The sequence below is a fragment of the Python bivittatus genome, unplaced genomic scaffold, assembly GCF_059951505.1.
Source record: "Python bivittatus isolate LINGU-HERP-01145 unplaced genomic scaffold, Pbiv_v1 ctg000220_np1212, whole genome shotgun sequence".
In the NCBI taxonomy this organism is placed as follows: Eukaryota; Metazoa; Chordata; class Lepidosauria; order Squamata; family Pythonidae; genus Python; species Python bivittatus.
In genome coordinates this window covers 42,569,424-42,590,586 of record NW_028277048.1, presented here as the reverse complement: position 1 = coordinate 42,590,586, position 21,163 = coordinate 42,569,424, and the positions used below count along the sequence as shown (strand labels likewise).

Genomic DNA, 21,163 nt, shown 5'->3' with positions numbered 1-21,163 from the left:
TGCCGCCTCCAAGGAATGCCACTGTGCAGGGTGGCCAAAAGGACAGAGTTGGGGGGAGATAGGCAGGTGGGGAGAATTGAAGCGCCCCTGTGGTTGTAAGAGTGGGTGAACTGCGAAGCGCCCAAATTTTGTCACATGACCGCGGGGGCGCTACAATGGCTGTAACTTCAGGGACCAGGCATAAGTACATTAATTCAGAACAGCTATAACTTTGGACAGTTGATGAACAAATGGTCATAACTTGAGGACTACCTGTAGTCCAAAAGTTGGAATCTTCCTTTCTCTCTTGCGAAGGGATGAAGAATCTTTCTACTGATTATACAGGACATTAGTATGCCAGATTAGGATGGCCATGTTTTACCTTTCATGGTATTATTCACCATTTTAATGAAATTCATCTATTAATTGTTTTTGGGTAGCATTCTATTGTTCTAGTTATCTTCATCCTCATTGCTACCCCAGAAATGCAATTTCAATGTGCATTCAGTATGCAACATTATATTGGTTTGTTATGTTACTTCTCCCTTGTTGATTGCCACTGTCTCTTTTTAGGACCAAATGGAAGGCAGGTTTAGGATTATCACGTTTTACATCTACTTTGCGCTGATCCTTATTGAATTTATTCTTTCATGTTTCAAAGAAAAGCCTCCGTTCTTCTCTCCTGTGAATATAGATCCGGTAAGTAAATTTTTGTTATTGTCTCTAGATTTTCAAGAATGCTGAGTAGTTGGTTTGTATATGCCAGGTTTTTTTTTTATGTGTTCATCAAAACCCATCCCCCCAACTTTGTATAGGCTGCACCTTGTACTAATTTGGGAGATGTTAACCTATAATCCTGGGCCCACTTCTTACTTTTGAAATCTTAGTTTTGCAGCTGCTTGCGTCCCTAGCAGATTTGCTAAAAATCAGTGCCACGGTTTCCTGCTGTTTTTAAGCGAAAAATACAATGACTGTGCTCTGTAAGTTCTAGAATAGATTAAAACACTTTTATAAAAACAAAGAACCACTGCCCAATATTGTCCAAACACAAGAGAAAAAGAAAAAAAATAAAGAGCATAACGGGGTTCCATGCATTTTGTACCCTCTCCTCACTGTAAGTCATTGCTTGCTAATATGACTTCACTCTCTGTTCCTCCGAAACACGAAGTGCAGCCTCTGGGTGCCAAAAGGTCACCCAACTGGGTTGCAGTTTATTGCTCTGCTTCTAGCCAGTATTAGAGTGAAGTCTGATCCCATGTAATAAAACTCACACCATTGATTGCCCTTTGACCACCAATAGCCCACTGCCCACTCCGGTGCAGGAAAGGAGTGAGGCTGGAATGAGCTAGCAACTCATTCTGAAGGCAGGAGTCAGGTTGTGGAGACTGGCCACCCTCACTTTTATAGGCCTTCTGTGAAGGTAGTGTCTACATCTAATTAAAGATGGATTAATTTCACCGCAGTTCTCCTCGCCAAAAAAGGGGCGCAGGGAAACTGAAGCAGGAGTTCGCATGACTGGTTTGGGAGTGAACCTGTTTAGCTTCTGTGGAAAGGGTAATTAGCAAGAAAAATTGGAAATGGAAGAGCATCTGTCCAGTCTATTTACAGAAATGCTTATCCCTGTTTAATGAGATTCATTGCAAACCATATAAAATCCCCAGGGCAGGATGTTGACTTGAAGAACAAAGGGTTAATCCATTTTTATTCAAGAGGACTTCTACTCACCCAGGAGGAGTTTCCCTTCCCTTTCTCCTTACTGTATTTCCCTAAATTTTTTTCCAAAGGATTTTCCAGCAGGTTTGGAAAATGCACAGGAGCTCATGGAGGATAGGGAATCTGATCTATCTGCAATGTCCATTCTGCTGGTAGTAAGACTTCATGACATGTAATTTAAAGAGCAGCAAGTGGTCTGATATATTTTATAACTCCCCTTTGAGTGGTATTTGGCTGTATGGAAAATATTGGGCTAATCAAACCTTATTTCCATATTCCCTAAAAAGTCATGAAGGATTAAGAGCAGAATGTTTTCTTCTACTCTGTACCACCTGACCTTAATTAAGTCTTCTGGAAACTGGTCAGAGAAGTTCCTTATCCTTAAATACAAGGCTCTTCTGTGTTTCCTAAGGCAGACATAGCAAAACTAGACTTCCATCCTCTCCTTTGTGTGGTTGTTAATAGAAGTTACGATCTGGAACCCAATCATTGCATTGAACCACTGCTCAGAATCCTGGGGGAGGGAGTGGGAAATTGGTGGTGCATCTTTCATTTCATACATAGTTCCTAGAATGTATTCCAAATTATTTTGAATGTGTAATGTGATCTTTCACTACAATTTTAGCTAAAAAATAACTGATTTTGTTTGTTTGTTTGCTCTTAATGTCTCCAAAATTTGTCATAGAATCCCTGTCCAGAATTAAATTCTGGTTTTCTTTCAAGGATAACATTTTGGTGGTTCACAAGGTAAGCATGGTTTTTCAATATCATTGTGATCCTTTTGATATTACTGGAGAAGTGCCAGTTGAAAAGATATCCTTTGTGCTTTTGATTATTCAGCTACATTCCTATACACAAGTACTGTTTAGCATGCCATTCATTTACATTTCATGCCCTTCCTCTTGTGCCAGAAGTTATATGTCTGTAGGGCAGAGGTGAGAGCCAGTTTGGTGTAGTGACTAAGGCATCGAGCTAGAAACCGGAAGACCGTGAGTTCTAATCCCACAAAGCCAGTTGTGTGACCTTCGCCAGTCACTCTCTCTCAGCCCTGGGAAGAAGAAGGCAAGGGCAAACCACTTTGGAAATCTTGCCAAGAAAACTTCAGGGACTTGTCCAGGCAGTCACCAGGAGTCAACACTGACTTGAAGGCACACACACATACACATACACATACACATAGGCACACACACACACAAAGATAGAAGTAGAGAGAAATTTGGATTATAATTGTAGCCATGCTTATTTGAAATGAATTTCCACTGAAATAAATAGGATTAATTGTCAAGCTAACATTGATAGGGTCAGATTCCATTTGTATTAAATAATTTAACAAAATCAAAGAAGACTCTTTATCAGAGCTGTAAAGTAGAAATTATAAGTCCCACCAGCAAAGTTTAGGTACACTGAGCTCCAATCTCACATATTCCAATGAACTGAAATGTGAAAACACTGAATTTTATCACAAAGAACATTCTTTGTAATGTTAACTTTGGAATTAAGGTTCAGGTTGTATTTCCTGTTAGAGTCATGTTTTATAACACTTTTAAATTATTTTTAATATGCTGCTAAGAGGAAACATAAGTCTTGTATGAAATGATGAGTCCATTTCTGCTAACCTTTCCTCTCCAAAAAGTTATTTTTGAAGACTAAATGCTGAGAATACAGTGATACCTCGGGATACGAACGCCTCTGCTTGCGAATTTTTCGGGTTACGACCAGCTCTGGCCCCAAAATTTTACCTCGGTTTGCGAACTCTGCCTCGGGGTACGAGCCATTTTCCGCCCGTGCCACGTGGTCCGCGGCCATTTTCTGCCCGTGCCACGTGGTCCACGGCCATTTTTCCGCCCGTGCCACGTGGTCCGCGGCTGTTTTTCCGGCCCTGCCGCGTGGTCCGCGGCCGTTTTCGCGCCGCGCCGGGCTGTTTTCGCGCCGCGCCGCGCCACGCCAGGCCGTTTTCGCGCCGCGCCGGGCCGTTTTCGCGCCGCGCCGCGCTGCACCCGGCCATTTTCGCGCCGCACCACGCCGCGCCCGGCCGCTTTCCGTGTGGTCCGTGGACGCCAGAACGGATTAACGGTAATTACATTGAACTTTATGGGAAATTGCCTCGGGTTGCGACCAAATTCGGGCGGAGGGCGGAACGGATTAACCGGATTTACATTGAACCCTATGGGGAAATTTGCCTCGGGGTGCGACCAAATTCAGAGGGCGGAACGGATTAACCGGATTTACATTGAACCCTATGGGGAAATTTCCTTCAGGTTACGACCAACTCGGGATACGCCCAGAGTCACGGAACGGATTAAGTTCGTATCCCGAGGTACCACTGTACATTTGGTTTCATTGGTTTGTTTTTTTAGAAAAATATATCCTAGATATTTTCCCTTAAAATTGGTTTGGGAAATACATATTTGTAGCTGATTCCATTGTAAAGGAGTCACATTTCTCCCAACCACAGAGGTGAATTGCAAGAAAAGTGTCCCTTTTTTCACATAGCATCTGGAACCTTCCCTCCCCAGCTGGGATTTTGTCAAAAATCTCCAGTTATGGTTATAAATTGAATGTGTGTGAGGAGGGGGAACTATTGGACTTTCTCCTCCCCAAACCTTATAGTTATATGATTATTGATTAGATTGTGACTATGAAGGCAAAAATTAAAAACATCCAATAAAAATCAGCCTACAGACTGAATATTTAAAGAGATACAGTGTAACATCTAGCTGTAGTGTTAATGTGAAATCTGATGCTCATTGCCTCTCTTAGCCATTCATTTAAGTTGCAAGTTAAGGCCTGGTCTTGAAGCGCTAAAATACACAAAGTCCTCTTGATCAGTCAGAAGTTGACTGTTGCAGTGGACAAGGATATAATTTTTTGTCTGAGATCTAGACTTTCTAATGGACTTCTGTAGGCATTTGAGAAGAGGCTCTATTCCTCTTGTTTGTTTGGAAGAAACTCTGCTCCTCAAGAGTTGAAAGCCTGTCTCATTATTAAGGAAAACTGGCAAAAACTTTGCATTTGCTGCTTGAAGGAAGCAGGGGGGGGGGGGGGGTTGGTTGCTGTGGTTGTTGTTATGTACAGCGTAGTATTTTGCAGTTCAACTCTTGCTTCCCTGTGCAACATCCTTGAAAAATAGGTTAGGCTGTAAAACTTTGTTTTTGTATTAGACTGTGGGTTAAACTTTGTTCAGGTCCCTGTTATCTGCCTGGTGACTTTCAGCCAGCCATTGTTTCTTTACCTGGCCTATCTCACAGGTAGGTGTGAAGGTGGGAGAAATCCTGTGCCTGGTTTCTTGGTCTCCTTAAGGGAAAGGAATGATAACGAACATAACTGTGTGTGTGTATGAGAAATTTGTTTCATTCACAGCTGCCCTGCCATGAGGGTAAAACAAAAGATCAAATAGGTCACTTAAAGCCAACATTGTTAAAACTGCCAACCTTTAAACCATGCTGAAGAGTTCTTCAGTTTCAGATGCAAAGGCCCAACTTGGATTTATATTACTTTGTCACAGAACTTCCAATTAAAGAGAGATCAAATGAATTCACTCTGTTTGCAATCAGCTGAGCTGCTATGGGAGGGTAGGAGGGGAACCAGAGTAAAACCAGTGGTAACATTAACATTAGTCCTCTTCTTATTTCCATGGGGGATGAGCAGGAGAATTTGCAGTCAAGATTAGCTGCCACCTTTAGATTAGGCCAGTAAACCCCCTTCTGTTGGTGCATATGATTGAAGCAATAAATGAACCATGCCAAGGAATCTGTCTCCCAATCTGGTATTTATCAGTAAGTACATATTAAAGGCTAGGAAGCATTATAAGTTAGCTTGGAATGATGCAAGGTTCAATAGAAGTTTTGTGTTTGGATAGTGTTAAAATATTTTGAACCAAATTAATTTAGTATGGGTGAAGATCCTAATATCAGATCTTGGGCTCACAGATCTAATGTCAGAATAATGTGAAGGGGGAGAACTGAAGGAGGGGAAAGAAGCATGGACTACCGCTTGTAGAAAATTATACATACACACATACATACACACACAGACTAAAAGAGAAGAATGTGCAAGGTAAGTGATAGGCAAACAAAAACAAAGTGGTTTTGGTATAGTGGTGAAGGTGTTGGACTAGGACTAGGGAGACCTAAGTTCAGGTTTACCCCAAAAATTCTCTGGTGAATTCAGGCCAGTCACTCTCTCTCAGGCCAACCTGCTTTCAGGGATGCTGTTATGGGGATAAAGTGAAGGGAGAGCCCCATTCTTTTGAATGAATGGTGGGATGTACATCTAATAAATAAAGTACAAAACTTGCTCAAAGCACCGTATTTGGGAGATGAGGCAGGAGACTTTTTTTAGAGGCTGTTTTGCATGTTACTGCTGTGCAAAGCATATTACAAGGCATGAGGGGAGGGCCCTTCTGGATCCACACCTTGAGGCCAGGAAACAGCTGTTCAAATAAGGCTCAACATGGCTGCTTCTGGGCCCTTCTGAGTTTTTCACTAGTTCTCCCAGTAAAAGTCTCTTCTAGGCATGCCCATATGTACCTAGAAGACCTCAGGAGAGCCATGAAACAGGCTTTTTGCTCAGGGAGCATAAAGCCCTGGGCTTCTCTTTGAATCTGCCAACTTCGATTATCTTCCTGTAGTTGCAATCAGACCATGTTTTATTTAGCTACATGCTCTATTAAATACATGAAATCCCTACATTCATTGATATGCTGACAGATAATCCTCATCCCTCTTAAATTTACAATATAATTGACTTGCATCCATAGTATTCTTCATATTCCCACCCCATGTAATGGAAGCAAATGATATGGGCCAAGGGCAAGAAACTATGCAGCAGATGGATAAATTATTAGGACTGTGGAAAACATTTGAAAGATGAATTTTACAATGCCTTTGAAACTTTTGAAAGCAGCTGCGTCATTTGCAGAACTCACACAGCACCTAGTGTCTTCCTATTACAGTATTGTGCATACAGAGACAACTAGGATAACATTCGAAGCAGTTCTGCAAGCCTTGCAAAAGACAAACTGCTTTAATATTTTGAAGAGGGGGTTGTTCTTGCTAATGGGCATTGCAAAATAGCTCTTTCAAATGCTTTGCATACTCTGTATGATGCCCTTGGAGTAGTGGAGAGAGAAATTAAGATGTATGCCTGCTGTCAGTGGAAGTATTTGCCCATTTAATGTACAAAAGTTGGTTTGTCCAGACTGATTCAGAGTTATTAATGTGCCTTTGTTACTGCTGTCTAGTTTGGTAATACAAGGCTATAAGAAGCCTCTTGAAGATAAAGATTTATGGTCTCTGAATGCTGATGATAAATCTGAAGAGGTAGTCCGGAAGCTCCAGAAAGAGTGGGACAAGCAAAAACAACACGGGAAATTGTAAGTTGGCTTAATGCTACGTCCTTCTTGTACTTCTATTTTTATGAATAAAATACAGCCTTGGGGCATTTCTGTATGGTAGCCTAAGCTGCTTGTCTCCCATGCCGCTCTCAACTTCTGTGGGTTGACAGTGGGATTGCTCAGTCCACACTAGAACCAGCGCTGGACCTGATGAGTCATTCCCTAGCTTTTCGTCCTTCCAATCTATGCAGGGAAGGTAAGCGTTATTGGATGGTCATGGCCTCCCTGAGCCTGCCTTTTCCTTTTAGGGATTAGTCCCACCTCACTAGTCCCAAGCGTTTGCTTTCCTTCATGGATGCCCTCCCCCACTTCCCTGCATTCATCCACCTTAACTTTATGCACTCCCCTTATGTCACCTTTTTATTTCATCTTTTACACTTTTAATGGCTTGTTCTGCTGAAGAAACTATTAATATACTTGCTGGAGTGCTTCCTCTTTTCAACCCTCTCACAGCTAGCAGCTCTTTGTTGAGGAGTTGGATGCAATGTTCCTATCTAGAAGACTGGATTTATAAGTCGCAGAACCAAGGGGAAATATTGCATACAGCATAAGAACTGCTTAAAAGAACAGATTGTATGCCATAGTAATCCGTATTCTTTGTTAAGAAAATACAAAATCTGTATTCTGTAAATAATATGCAGATTAATTTAGTGGGTATGTTTGCTTTTTTGCATAATTTATTTTACCTTTTCTAGTCATAGGAGAGGCAAAGAACTATGTACTTTTAAAAACCTACTTCAGGAACTTCTTATTTGACTCCACTGAACTTTATCAGATTTTATCTTATATTAAAGATTTTATCTTCTACTACTCTTACACTTTCAAGTTTGTCCTTATTGTCATGTAGCAAATTGGAGAGAGAATGGATTTTATCAACAAAATCGTTGAAATTGGATTTGAACATTCACAGAATAGTTTGAGGGTACCAAATGCAATTCTGTCATTGAGCTAAATTGCTGGCTGGGGAATTCTGGGAGTTGAAGTCCACACATCTTAAAGTTGCCAAGTTTGAAAAACACTGATCTAAAAGAGCAAGATCTAAATTTTCAGTCTGGTTTTTTTGTTTTTTTACACTTCTGAAGGTTTGGGAGGATTTAAGGACCAAAGTGGGTGCCTTAAGCCTGTGCAAAGTACTTTTTCATGCCTTACATTTCTGCCAATTCCCCATCCAAAAAGGTGACCTCAGGATGATTGTGGACAAGTCCTCTGTTGTCCATCAGGATAGTCCCCAGGTTGAAAAGAATTATCCCCTTGTCCTGCAACCTGTGAAAGCACCCCGATATCATATCTCTGCCAACAAGACAGTTAGAAAATCAGAGAATTACCATCTAAATTTCCACAGAGGTGGGAGATCTCTCCATTGTCAGAGGCCACACTTAAAAACAAACCCATTTTTTTCAGCCTCTAGGGGACTACAGAAGTGTGATACCATCACCGGAGAAGCAGCCCTAGGATTTTTGCTTCTTTTGGAGAAGTTTCAGTGTATTAAGCTTACTGGGGTCATAAAACACCAATTTTAATTTTCGTAATCAAGAAAATAAAATATTGCCATATAAACTGGTGCTTTGTGGCTGAATTTCAGAGGAATTGCCGTGTGGCTATGATGGTTATAGAGAAGGAGAACAAGACTGCAGCTCATCTAGTTAGCGCCTGGAACTGTCTCATCATAAGCTTTGGAAAGTTATTTAAGCATTGCAAAGGAAACAAGGATACAGCTGGTAGTGAGAGTAAAGTTTCTGGATTGGCTGGGCGTGGAATCGATGTCTGGATGCTTCCTTTGTCTTATTGCCAACATAAGAGTAACTTTTTATCCATGGTTCAGGCTCTCTTCAGCCCAGTTTTCTTTGGGTGAGGATACCCTATGGATATTTAACTTTTCTGATCTTCTCCAAGAGATTGTCATTTTGGAATCCAAGGTTATGCTATGCTTTTGCCTCCCCACTTTATTGACAAGAAAAAAAACAAGGCTAAATTCTGTGCTTATCAAGGTGAAAAACAGGTCCCAAGGAATAGAAGCCACTATCTGGATGAACCTTGTAAAGAGGTTGTCTCTTGGAAGAGAGATGGCTTTTTATCTTTCCAAGTAGAAGGCCGCTATTTGGCAAGCATACAGACCTTGATTAACCCAGTCTGAGAATAGAATGGCCTATCTGTGAATGCTTGTAATGCAGTAAGGATTCATAAGCAGATATCTTACCCTGATGCCCTGAGATGCCATAGCAGTGAATGTGCTTTGTTTTAAAGATGCCACGAGACTTCTGAATGTATAAAATTTGAGCTAGTCAGGCATTTCCTATGGCATTAGGCAGTTATTACTTCACAAAACAGGAAGTCCCCTCTTTTGCTGGATTTTCCCCACACGTACCTAGTATCAAATTTTTGTCTGGTTCCTCTTCCTCATAATATTGGAAGAGAATTAATATGGGCGTTCCTGTTTGGCAGTAAAGGTTTAAAATATTCTCAATTGCTCAGCAGCTGCTCTCCGTGGAGTTTCCTTTTTATACACAAAGGGAATCAGATTAAAACACAGCAAAGGTTTAGATAAATCCTTTTTAAAGGGAATTTCCTGGAGATATCCTTCGCCCCCTCATTTCTGGTTTTCAGAATTCTTTTCAGACCTTTTTAAATGGGCCCGTGAGGATTTTGACACCTAGTAAGGGGGAAGGGTCTCCATCTTACTTATATAATTTAGACAAAATTTATGATTCTTACATCTTGTGGAGAATGGCTACTTTGTGAGATTCTTCTGTATACCACTAAATCAGGCAGCATACAGATTATTAAATAAATATTCATTTGATTGGGGTGGCATATAAATCTTGTGAATTAATTAATAATGTTTAGAACATTCATAATACTGTGTAAAGCGATTTTTCAAAGCAAATCCCAAAAGAAGACAAACACGTGGTTGATTTGATGTGAAATAGCCATGGCCTTTATTTTGGGTTTTCAGACTCTTTCAGGCAGCATGCTCCAAATAAACATTATGTATGCAAATCTTATAGCAAATTCTATCTATTGAGTAGAGTAGGAAATTAAAAAAAAACAACTGTCAACTATCTAGATAATGCTCAGTTCCACTATGATTTTGATGACATTGTTGTATCAGAGCATTTTTTCCCTTCTGGCAACAACTAAATAATCACATCTCAGAATAAGTGACAATTATTCCTTCTTCAAGATACAGTACTCTGTAAAGAGTACAGAGCTAAACTACTCTGGATTTAGGAACTAAATTAGGTTCCTAAATCATTCGGTTATGAATATATTTTGTTTATTTAACCCAGACCGGCCTATTTCCTCGAAATGTATTTACTGGAATATTCCTTACAGCATATAGCCTCAGGACTTACTTTCTGGTATTGCCTGCAGACAAAGGCATTTTTACCCTTCCTGATCTTTGTTGCCCTCAGCAAGACTAGAGGAGATACAATAATGGGTTAATTAAATGATTGAAAAACCGGGGCCAAATATAGCATAGCTAAGAGGCTATATAGAAGGTATCTGGGAGATTTTATAGCCCTGATGAGGGCTGTAGATCCAAGAGCAGGAGAATCTCTGCTCTTAAATTGCTGCTGTTTTGCTGAGCAAGATGTTTTTATGGTGAAGAAGAAAAGGAGAAAAATTAGGTGGTTTTGTCTTATAAGCTTTAGATTACAACTTTATGTCTAAAGTTTAGGGTTTGTTTGTTTTTTTTAGGTAATGTAATCTTTGCGGTCTTTGCCACATTTACTACAAAATAGAATGATTGCAACTGTAATATTTGCATGAATCTTTGGAGAGCCTTTGTGAAAATTATTCCAAGTCTCCTCCCTTAGATCAATGTAATCTAAATATGCAGCTGTAACACTATTAATGTGAAATTGTTTTGAACACAGCCAGTTACTTTTTTGTTTTTTAGGAGCAAACACCTCTATGTTTCTGGTCAGTAACAGGGTGGCCCCAATTGTACAAAAGTAGTGCTACAGTTGTTCTAACTACCAAAGCTACATTTGGAGATTCCAAGGCTGATTGTCCTGCTGCTCAAGTTTCCTATTTCATGTACTTGTATCAAGGCTCTTCTTTTCAATTGACTTAAATAATGTGTTTCTTTGTCTTAGGAAACATGATGTATCTTATACAAAAGCTTCTAACTACGAGATGAACCATATGGATGAAAGTCCAGGAGAAACAGAGGTCATGTTAAATACTCCCATTAAGCAGAAAGAGCCTTCCTTTCTCAAAGCCTTACTCAGGACCTTTGGCCCTTATTTTTTAATTGGCTCCTTCTTCAAAGTGTTCCAAGATCTGTTGTCTTTTGTCAACCCCCAGTTGTTAAGGTGAGCTCCATTTTCCCCTTAGTTCTCACAGGCAAGAGAATTTCCATGTTCCTGTAAGATTATGTACTGGTACAACCTTCCCCAGTCAGGTGGGAAATCTGGGAACATGATTCCCAAGACATTGGTGGGGAGGAGGCCAAGTTGGGGAAGACTGTACTTGTGAATAAATATGAAGGATTGAATGGGATATATGGAAGGTTCCCCTTTAGACCTGCTAATAACATGACTAGGTATTCCCTTTGTCTCATGTTTCTCTCCTGTTCACAGTTAAACTTGTTCATATTCAACATGCATTTTCTAAGGGGAAATCAGTTCTATTTCAATTCTATTGCTGTTCAGATTCCCAAGTGTAAAAATTACACATGTACATATTTTGCTTCATGTACTATATTGTGAAGCTGTAATTTGCTTCAGTTCTCAGCATTTGCACCCTCCATATTGATCCCGTCTTCACCCTCCATTTTGGTCCAGTGAAATATACTTGTGCTATTTTCATGCATTGAGATGGACGAGCTGTGGCCCTCCAGATACTGCCAAATCACAGATCTCTGCAACTCCAGTCAGCACAGAGGGATTTTGAAAGTTGCAATTCAACAATATTTGGAGGATCATAGGTTGCCTATCTCTGCTTTACATTCGCATGACTTCTTCACTTTAGGAGTTTTAATGGAAAACTAATAGAACATTGTAAAATAAATAAAATGTTTGAGATTGCATTTGTCCATAATTGGACACATGAATAAAGTTTGGTCCTCTCACAGAGGAATAGTTTGTTTGGGGGCTAATCCAGCAGGGGGCTAAAAGGAAGTGGTGTTTTGCTCTGCCCCTTTAATCTTTTTATTTTCTCCTCCCTGTGTTGTCTGTTTATTTCAATCTTCTTCCTAAACAGCATGTTAATTAGCTTTGTGAAGAATAAAAGTGCTCCCTTATGGTGGGGATACCTGATTGCGGCGTTGATGTTTTTCTGTGCCGTGCTGCAAACAATAATCCTTCACCAACATTTCCAGTACTGCTTTGTTACTGGTATGAGGCTGAGAACTGGCATCATAGGGATGGTCTATAGAAAGGTAAGAGCAAGTGTGTATCCTAGCACACCGTGAAAAGTCACAGACAATCTAGAGCCCAGAGATTACTGTGCTGTGTTTTCTTCTCTCAAAATAAGGAGTGCACCAGAACTATTGGCTGTAGATTAGATGTTTCTCTCTCTGAGTATATATACTCTTGAGGAGTCTGAACTGGTCTAATATTTAGTTGATTTTCATGCTGCAAGTTCACACAACAAATGGCAAATGAGTGTTGGATAACTGCACATGCTAGGTACATCCTGATGGACCGTTGCTGTCTTTGATAAACTAATAAGTCAGTCCTAGAGCTAGTGCAGTACTTTGCCAGATTAGAGCAGTTTTTGGATTTTTAACAGATTTTTTGGCCTTATATTAATTGCAGATAGCTTAAAGATGAATGGTTCACCAAATGTCGCTGCAAATAAAGCCAACAGAGTATTTAAGAGAGCAGAGAACTATGAATGCACCAAGCTGGGCACTCAGGGCAAAGCCAGGGAGGGCTTTAAAACTAAAGGTAAAACATTTGTGGAGTATTTATATAGGGACAAGCTTGTGCGGTAGCTTACCGAGGTCAGAATGACAAGAGAGGTGAATGATTTAGGCAGCAGGATTCTGGATAGGATTGACGGGGGGCACAGGGAGTGAGTGGCTCTGGTGCAACAAAAAGGAAAATTAAATATAAAATTATTGTTATCACCATGCAAGATGAGCAGCATATAATCCAGAGATTTTGCTGAGGGGGTAGAAAGGTAAGGCTAAATTTTGCTTTGTGGCAAAGGAAGAACAACATGAGTTGGCTAAGGCTGTAATAGAGGGAGCCAAGCAGAGGAGGAAGACTTTGGAGAATGGATTTTGGACAACAGTTTGAAGCTATGCACCCTCAGCCATTTTATCATACAGGCTTTCACTTGTTCTTCCATTTCAAATTTCAATAAAAGTTTATAAGTTTTAGCAATTACATGTTCATCATTTCTACATAGTTCAGTTTCAAATTCTGTCTTCTGCTGCTCAATTCCAAATGTCCTGTTATCTACCTGAAATCTCTTAACTGTGCATACGAAAACCATTGGAAACCAAATCCCGCTGCAGCCAGTTGCTCTTTTGATTTCATCTTTTATTCTCCATGTTCCTATTCTAACAACTCTCAATAAGCTAACCGTTTTTCTTTACCTACTGTTTCTTTCCTGTAAAATGCTTCTTATGCTGAGACCCATAAAGGAATTTTGGGGCACAGTCTGGGTTTATATCTGTTCAATATGGCATTTCTAATATAATAATTCTTAAAATCTGCATTAACCTTAACTTTATCATACCATAGAAAACCATGCCATCCAAACCTCAGATCATGCTCTTCTAATTCTAAAATTCTCTTATTTCTCAGCAAAACCCACTCTTTCATCCTGACTAAGCAGATTTTCATCCATACTAATATATCTTACTCACACACACACACACACACACACACGGCTATCTATCTATCTATCTATCTATCTATCTATCTATCTATCTATCTATCTATCTATCTATCTATCTATCTAAAATTGTACATCTAGAAGTTATATAATCTTTGGCAATTGAAAATCACTCTTGAATGACTGGTCAGCCCCTCATGAATAAGTGAGCAGTGCATGTTTGTAATGAGATTTAATATTAGCACATGTTCTAAACTGTCCTCATATGTGCGTGATGTTCTTAGTAGCCTTGCTACAACTGCTTCTGAAAGCTTCATAAATGACTCTCCTTTGAGCCAAACCATTTTATTATTCAGATGTTTTGCATGTTCCCCATCCAATTTTTCAGATGTTTTGTGTATTCTCCAAGCCATTGTATAACTAAGATTGTTTTATAGATAAGTGGGCTTATGTTTGTGTATACAAATGAATGACTAATACAAGAGGGAAGCCATTTTTTTATGATTATCCTAGAGAACAGCTGCCAGATAGATCTTAAGCCACAATTTTGACTAGATAGGGTAGGCTTATGTTTGTGTATTCAAATGAATAACTGATGTGGGAGAGAAGCCTTACTGTGAAAAACAGCTGCCAAATAGTTGTAAGCCACAGTTCACTGGACATTGGATGTGTTTGGAAGATCATATTTTGGGGAACAACAAATAGAGTGATAATCTCATTGTGAAAATCATTACATTATCCTCAGATAAGAATATGATACATTTCAAGCATTATCACTGTTAGATTTATATTCTCAAGGCAGCATATATGGTACTGCACAATATATGGTTTTACTGCACAATTACACCATGAGAGGTAATTTGGACTGAGTGAGAGTGACTAAACAAGTCACCCAGTGAGCTTTAATGGCCAAAGGCAGACTGGAGCCCAAATCTCTCCATCCTAATCCAGTATCTTTAATGCTATGACACATTGTCTCTCATCTTTATGTACTATATCTCAGGAGTTCATGCAACAACTCTGTATGGCAGAAACTTTTTTTTTTTGTTAATACAGCTGGGGGGATGGAGAGAATTATTTCACAAGAAGTAGTACAGGTAATTAAGAGTTTTTTAAGGGTAACCTAGATAAATTTGAAGGAAGTTTCTCAGTAGATTGTGAATGAGAAATACATGTGCAAGTCAGTAAAAAATGTCTACCAATGTCCCCTTAAGTCATTTTGTAGGAAATGCACTTCTTCATGAGTGAGAGTAAAAAGACATAGTTAAAATCTTTTCCTATATTTTTTGTATTATAGGATTCTTTGCCCTGAAACACACTCTTTCTGAAAACAATGTATTCAGAATAGTAGATGAAACAGATATTATAAATATCTTATTGATTGTTTACTAAATAGGTCAAGTGCTCCTGATAGAAAATTCTGTTTTCTTTCTGATTCCTTTAATTCAAAATCTTTTAGCTAGGACACACAGCTACATTCCAAAAAAAGTAACTGGAATATGGCAAGTAAGTAGGAAGGATCCAGGAGAAAAAAAACAACCAAAAAGCTAAATTGGATTTGATTTACATTATTTAAAAATAAATTAGACAACGAATATGATTACTCCCCAAGAATTTAATAATCTTCCCCTTTGTTATACTAAAAATTATAATATGTTGACAAATTTTGGAATGCTCTGAATAAATGCAGTATAGCTGAAAACATACTGAATCGGTATCCCTATCACCTGACAAGCAAACTATATGAAAAGCATATAGTGATAGAGTGACTGTGCTACAATAATTAATGAGATAAGGGTCAGGCTACTGCACAGGTTGGAGGGTCAACATAGTGAGAAAGCCAGATTCAAATCCCTGCATGGCCATGAAGTCCACTGGAGAAGCTTGGGCCAATCATTGCTTCTCAGGATTAAACAGTGGAGGGGAGGACCATTTACAATGTCATGAGTTCTTTGGAAGAAGAGGGGAATGCATAAGTGAATTCTTGTCCCTGTCTTTCTAGTCTTTAGTCATCACCAACTCAGCAAAGCGCTCTTCCACTGTTGGAGAAATTGTCAACCTGATGTCAGTGGATGCCCAGAGATTCATGGACCTGACTACCTTCCTCAACATGCTGTGGTCTGCACCATTTCAAATATGCCTTGCTTTATACTTTCTCTGGCAGGTAACAGAATCTTCTCTTGGATTTGTTGCTATATGGAACCACTAAGTTAAATGGGAAAGGCTGATCCTGCACTAGGGAAACTCTAGTAGAGGAAATCATCTTACAGATAAACTTTTGCTTCCAGCAAAATGCAGAGCATGTGTTTTTGAAACTCTCTGAATTATCAAGTAATTAACTGAGGATACAGAGATAACAGCCTACAGAGATTAGTAACAATAGATTTGGATTTCAAGAGCCATAACTGGAATATAGAGGGTGTGGTGGTGAAAAGAGAGATGGTTTTATGGATGGCGGCGGGGGGGAGAGGATCATCACCTGCATTCTTACTGTTCATTAAAATATTGATACATTGCTTGTGGTTTATATAACTCCAATCTGGTTTGTAATAATATTATAAAAGTCCTATAAAAATAAAAGCATTCCATTGAAAAATTAGTATTTGTGGCTGGAAAAAGCAGCATAAAAATACAGGTTCTAAACAACAGCTAAAAATACACCAGTACTTGGCACCATTCTAATCTCTGGTTTACTCACTACTATAAAAGTGATCGCAAACAGAAAAACAGCTTTCTGGGTACATGTTTGTTCTGCTGTCATCTCTGTACAGTACCTTGCTTGCCACCAAAGGGTATATTTGGTTCTCACTATATTTTTAAAAGTAAAAACAGCAACATGTTTTTGTCTAGAGTGCCAATGAAAAGCAGCCAAGGACCCATTTTAAACAAGCAAAGCAAAAACACAATATTTTAATGTCCCACTGCATTCCACACTGGCTATATTGTAGAGAAAAAGAAAAAGAACATCGATTGTGAGATTGCAAGACCGTTCTTGGTTCTTGCATCCCTTGTTGAAAACCTCCTGATGGTTGTAAACATGTAGGTTTTCCTGAAGAGTAGTGAATGAAGATTTCCACCACTTTTTTTTTAAATGCAAGAGACCAGAATTATAATGGATGCATTTTACACTGTTTTAAGGCTTTAGGACCTTCTGTGCTGGCAGGAGTTGCTGTGATGGTTCTACTCATCCCATTTAATGCTGTGATTGCTATGAAAACCAGAGCATTCCAGGTAGGTAAATGTCGCTTAACGATAATTCCCAATGGAGCTCTGTCTTGCAAAAAAGAAAAGCAAGAAGATACTTTCTTTCATACTGGTCTGTAGAGCAACCTGCCTTCATCATGGAGAGCTCGTCTTTGCCCCTGTTTTCATGCTTTTAGATCTCTGCCTTTCCATGTCTTTAGTCTGTTGGCGGCTTTTCATTAGTCTGCTGATCTTATAAATAAAAAAATAACTAAAACTCATTTTCAATTAAATTGAATTTCAATTTTTAAAATAATTTTAAAATGCAAATCTTAAATTTTTCTTAAATAATAATTTGATCAATAGTAATTAAATTCATATAAGCATGCAAATTATTAAAGAGAATTTATACGTTTGGCCATTTATTTATTTATCTATCATATTTATATAGTCGCCCATCTCACACAAGGTGACTTTGGGTGGCGTACAACAATTAAAAAAATAAATACATAAAAACAGCTACTTATAAAAAACAGTAAATTATACTATGTCAAAAAAATTGTCTATGTCAGTGAAGGGGCAATTTGATCATATCTCAAATATTAATATTTACATTCTATATAATTTGTGATTTGTACTACTCTTTGGCAGATACATGAAACTGTAGCAGTTACTAACTTAATTTAAATCATTGGTTGAAATTACCTTTTGTTCTTGCTAATTTCAGTCTGAGCTTTAAATTGCTTTGATTTAAATCAATCTTGCCAGGGATTGCAAAGCACATGTTCTGTCACTGAGATGCCCATTTACAGTGTCAATAAAAAGAAATCTTAAGGTCTTGTGGAGTAGTATAAAAACTTTTGTACTGAAAAGGCTGAAAAACTTACTGTGGTTACTCTACCAAGCTGTGGTTCTGTCCTGTGACAGGTGCAAATTTTACTTCCTTTCTATATGCCCTACTATCTGTAGAAATATTTGTTTTTCTGGTAACAAAGACAGCTATTTCCAACACTATGCAAAAATACCATCCTTACACAAAACTGGAGGTGACATTTTCTAAGTACCAGTTTCATGTTCAAGATTTTCTTCTGTCTGATTTTATGGAAATTTATATGTAAGGAACACAGGACAAATAAGTATAAAAGGCATTAGCTAATGATATTCTTTAAATTAATTTAGGTAGAACAGATGCACTACAAAGATGCCCGCATTAAGCTAATGAATGAAATCCTAAGTGGTATAAAAGTACTCAAGCTCTATGCTTGGGAACCATCCTTTGCAGAAAAGGTGCTGGAGATTCGGAAGAATGAACTCCGGGTTTTGAAGAAATCTGCCTATTTAAATGCTATATCAACCTTTGCATGGATCAGTGCACCATTTCTGGTAGGTAATGCCTTCCATTAGAATAACCATTTTTGTGACTTCCCAACTACATGGAAGGTCAGTTTTAGAAAAGGTTGCTTAGATCCACTTCATGGAATGCAGGGAGTGTTTGCAGATTGATTCCATCTTGGAAGTGACTGCAAGGGGGAGATTCTGAACCACCTGAAAAATTGCATTTGGACAGAAGTGGAAGATGGCTGGACTTAAGTGGGTCTCTAAGCAGATCGACCTATCATTTTGTTTGTCATAACTGAAATGTAATCCTCTGTCTCAGGAGGGATAAACAGAAAGAACATTATCTGGCTAGCCTTTTTCCTCTGCCAACTTCTAACATTCTGACATCTATTTCTAAGATAATCAAAATAAAATAGCATTGCTAGTAGACCCCAGATATAATTGTATGAAAGTGATAGCCCAGGTAATCCTGGGAAGCTCACAAGCAAAGAGTACACATTAATGTTGAAGAAATTTAGATTAGGAAGTGAAATAAGTGAATTAGTCATAGTCTACCTCTTGCAAAGGCTAGCCAAATGCTCTCCAAAATCCATACAGGACATGTACTGCCTTGTTTGCCCAGTTTTTTCCCTTGAAGTTGGAGATCCTGGTCAGAAAGAAGTATTATGTTTTAAACAAATGATTGAAAAGTTAGCTAAATGCTAAAACATTTCTGAAGTTCAACTTTAATTTTATTCATGGATTTTATATTTAAACTGGCATAAATATTTTTTCAACTATTACCTTTATTGTCTTAACTAAATGTGGTGACAAGCTTGCCACCAAATTTCAGCCATCAGGAATAATTTGGGGTGGCAAATGAGGAAGGGTTTTCAGGGATTGTACCTAGCCTTTAAGAAGGCCACAGCTTGCTTAGCAGATATAAGTAGATCCTGTAAATTAGGATGTCTGTTGGATCTTCTTGACAGGGTAGGAAAGTTCCACCAATATAATTCAATGCCAAGACTTTATCTGGTGGGAGCTGACCATCCCAATTGTCTATTTTAAATTTTGCTTATCTAGAGGGGAAACCTGTAACACGGAAGACCTCCCTGGGCCAACCATAACAATCCTGCCTCACCTTACTTTCTGCAGCTTCCTCATTTTTCTAAGTTGATAGCATTCAGTACTGAGGCAATATACAAATGGAAATACAAGGAATAGCATGAAGCCTGACAAAGGAAGGATGGGCCTTTCATGCCCCTTGTTCTGGAAGCTCTATAATGGCCTGGGACCCAGTCTGTGTTCTGTGGTCTTTTTATAGAACATTGAGTGATTGTTATGAACTGCAGCCTCCTAGAGACTGAGTTGCTTTTATTGCAGAAGTATATGGTCTGTGTTTTCTGTGAAGGGACCCCATCTTTCTTTCTTTATAACAGAGCAACATAAGTAATAACCCAGGCACCCTCCAGTAGAGGTGGTTAATTTTAAGTCTTAAATTTCCAGTCTAAAAAATAAAATCTCGTGGCCATGGATGTTGTTTAACTAATCTGAGCTTTCTGGTTTCCAGGTTGCCTTGACCACTTTTGCTGTCTATGTCACTGTGGATGAGAGTAATGTTCTTGATGCAGAGAAAGCCTTTGTGTCACTCTCCCTGTTTAATCTCTTAAGGTTTCCACTCAACATGCTTCCTCAGGTCATTAGCAACATTGTACAGGTAAGAACGGTGCCAGTACTTAATTTTTTTAAACTGCACTGAATGCCAAGAGGACTGTGGGACTGGCTATCTCAACCCCTGTAAATAGGGTCAGGGCTGGTTTATATATAATGCCCCCATCACATATGGACTGTAGCAATGTATGTCTTGAGCATACCCAAATTCAACTCCTGTTACAGATCTTACTTTCTACTAGAGCTGCCTCTAGCAACCATTCCGAAAACTTAGTTATGTAATATGCTCACCGATTATTAACTGGAGTGGGTTACTTGGGGAATGTTACCTCAATTTCGCAAATAATGCAGCCACTGGGTTTCTTTCTGGGTCTAACTCAAAGTGCTAATTTTAACTTGGAAAGCCCATTGTCTTTTCAATAGCTAACTTTCACATTAAGAACTTCTCAGAGATTCTGCTGTGTGGCCTGCTTCAACTAATATAGGACAGGCAGCCGCCTATAACAAGATCTTTACATCTGTGGCCCCAACATTTTAAACTTCCTCCCTAGAATATGTGACTCACCTCCTCTTTGCTTTCCTTTTGGCAGCTGGGTATTGCAATATTGTTGTGGAAAACCTGGAAATCTATGGGGGCTCTGGTGTGGAAGGTTATTATTGTTGGTGTTCATTTGGAGAGGGGGCGGTATCTGCTGATTTCAATATAGTTATTTTGCTGGCATTGAAATTTATGTATTCTATATTTAATTGTCTTTTAGCCAGCTAATAATATTTAATGGAAAGTTGAAAGCAAATGTTAATACACAAATATAAAATAGGGATGAGAATCCAGTTTTACGCCAACAGAACCTGATACATGAGGGAAGTTTAATTGGCTCCTCTGCTTTCTTCCTTTGTGCTTTATTTTCCTTTTTATTTTAATTAAACTCACTTGTGTTGTTGGAATTCAGCTGAAATAGAAAGGGAGTGTGGGAGGGATCCAAACTCCGATGCAGATATTTGCAAGCATGCATACATCAAGCCCCTGCCAAATGAATCTGCCACTGTAGTTGTCTCATTTAGGCTGGATCTAGTCTGGATCATACCCAGATATTTTCTGTTGAACTGAGG

At 38.9% G+C, this 21,163-nt stretch overlaps 1 protein-coding gene across 2 annotated transcripts in view; it reads left to right on the top strand.

The window, feature by feature from the left end:
* Window positions 1-21,163, top strand: part of ABCC3 (ATP binding cassette subfamily C member 3) — an 82,766-nt gene that overhangs the window by 26,480 nt on the left and 35,123 nt on the right. For both annotated transcript variants that reach the window (XM_088138456.1, XM_088138455.1), the window contains exons 5-13: window positions 553-678; window positions 2,378-2,439; window positions 6,935-7,066; window positions 11,188-11,406; window positions 12,296-12,473; window positions 15,885-16,046; window positions 17,021-17,117; window positions 18,249-18,448; window positions 19,953-20,099. In XM_088138456.1, the coding sequence (XP_087994582.1) occupies window positions 553-678; window positions 2,378-2,439; window positions 6,935-7,066; window positions 11,188-11,406; window positions 12,296-12,473; window positions 15,885-16,046; window positions 17,021-17,117; window positions 18,249-18,448; window positions 19,953-20,099 (1,323 nt within the window). The remainder of the gene's footprint in view (window positions 1-552; window positions 679-2,377; window positions 2,440-6,934; window positions 7,067-11,187; window positions 11,407-12,295; window positions 12,474-15,884; window positions 16,047-17,020; window positions 17,118-18,248; window positions 18,449-19,952; window positions 20,100-21,163) is intronic.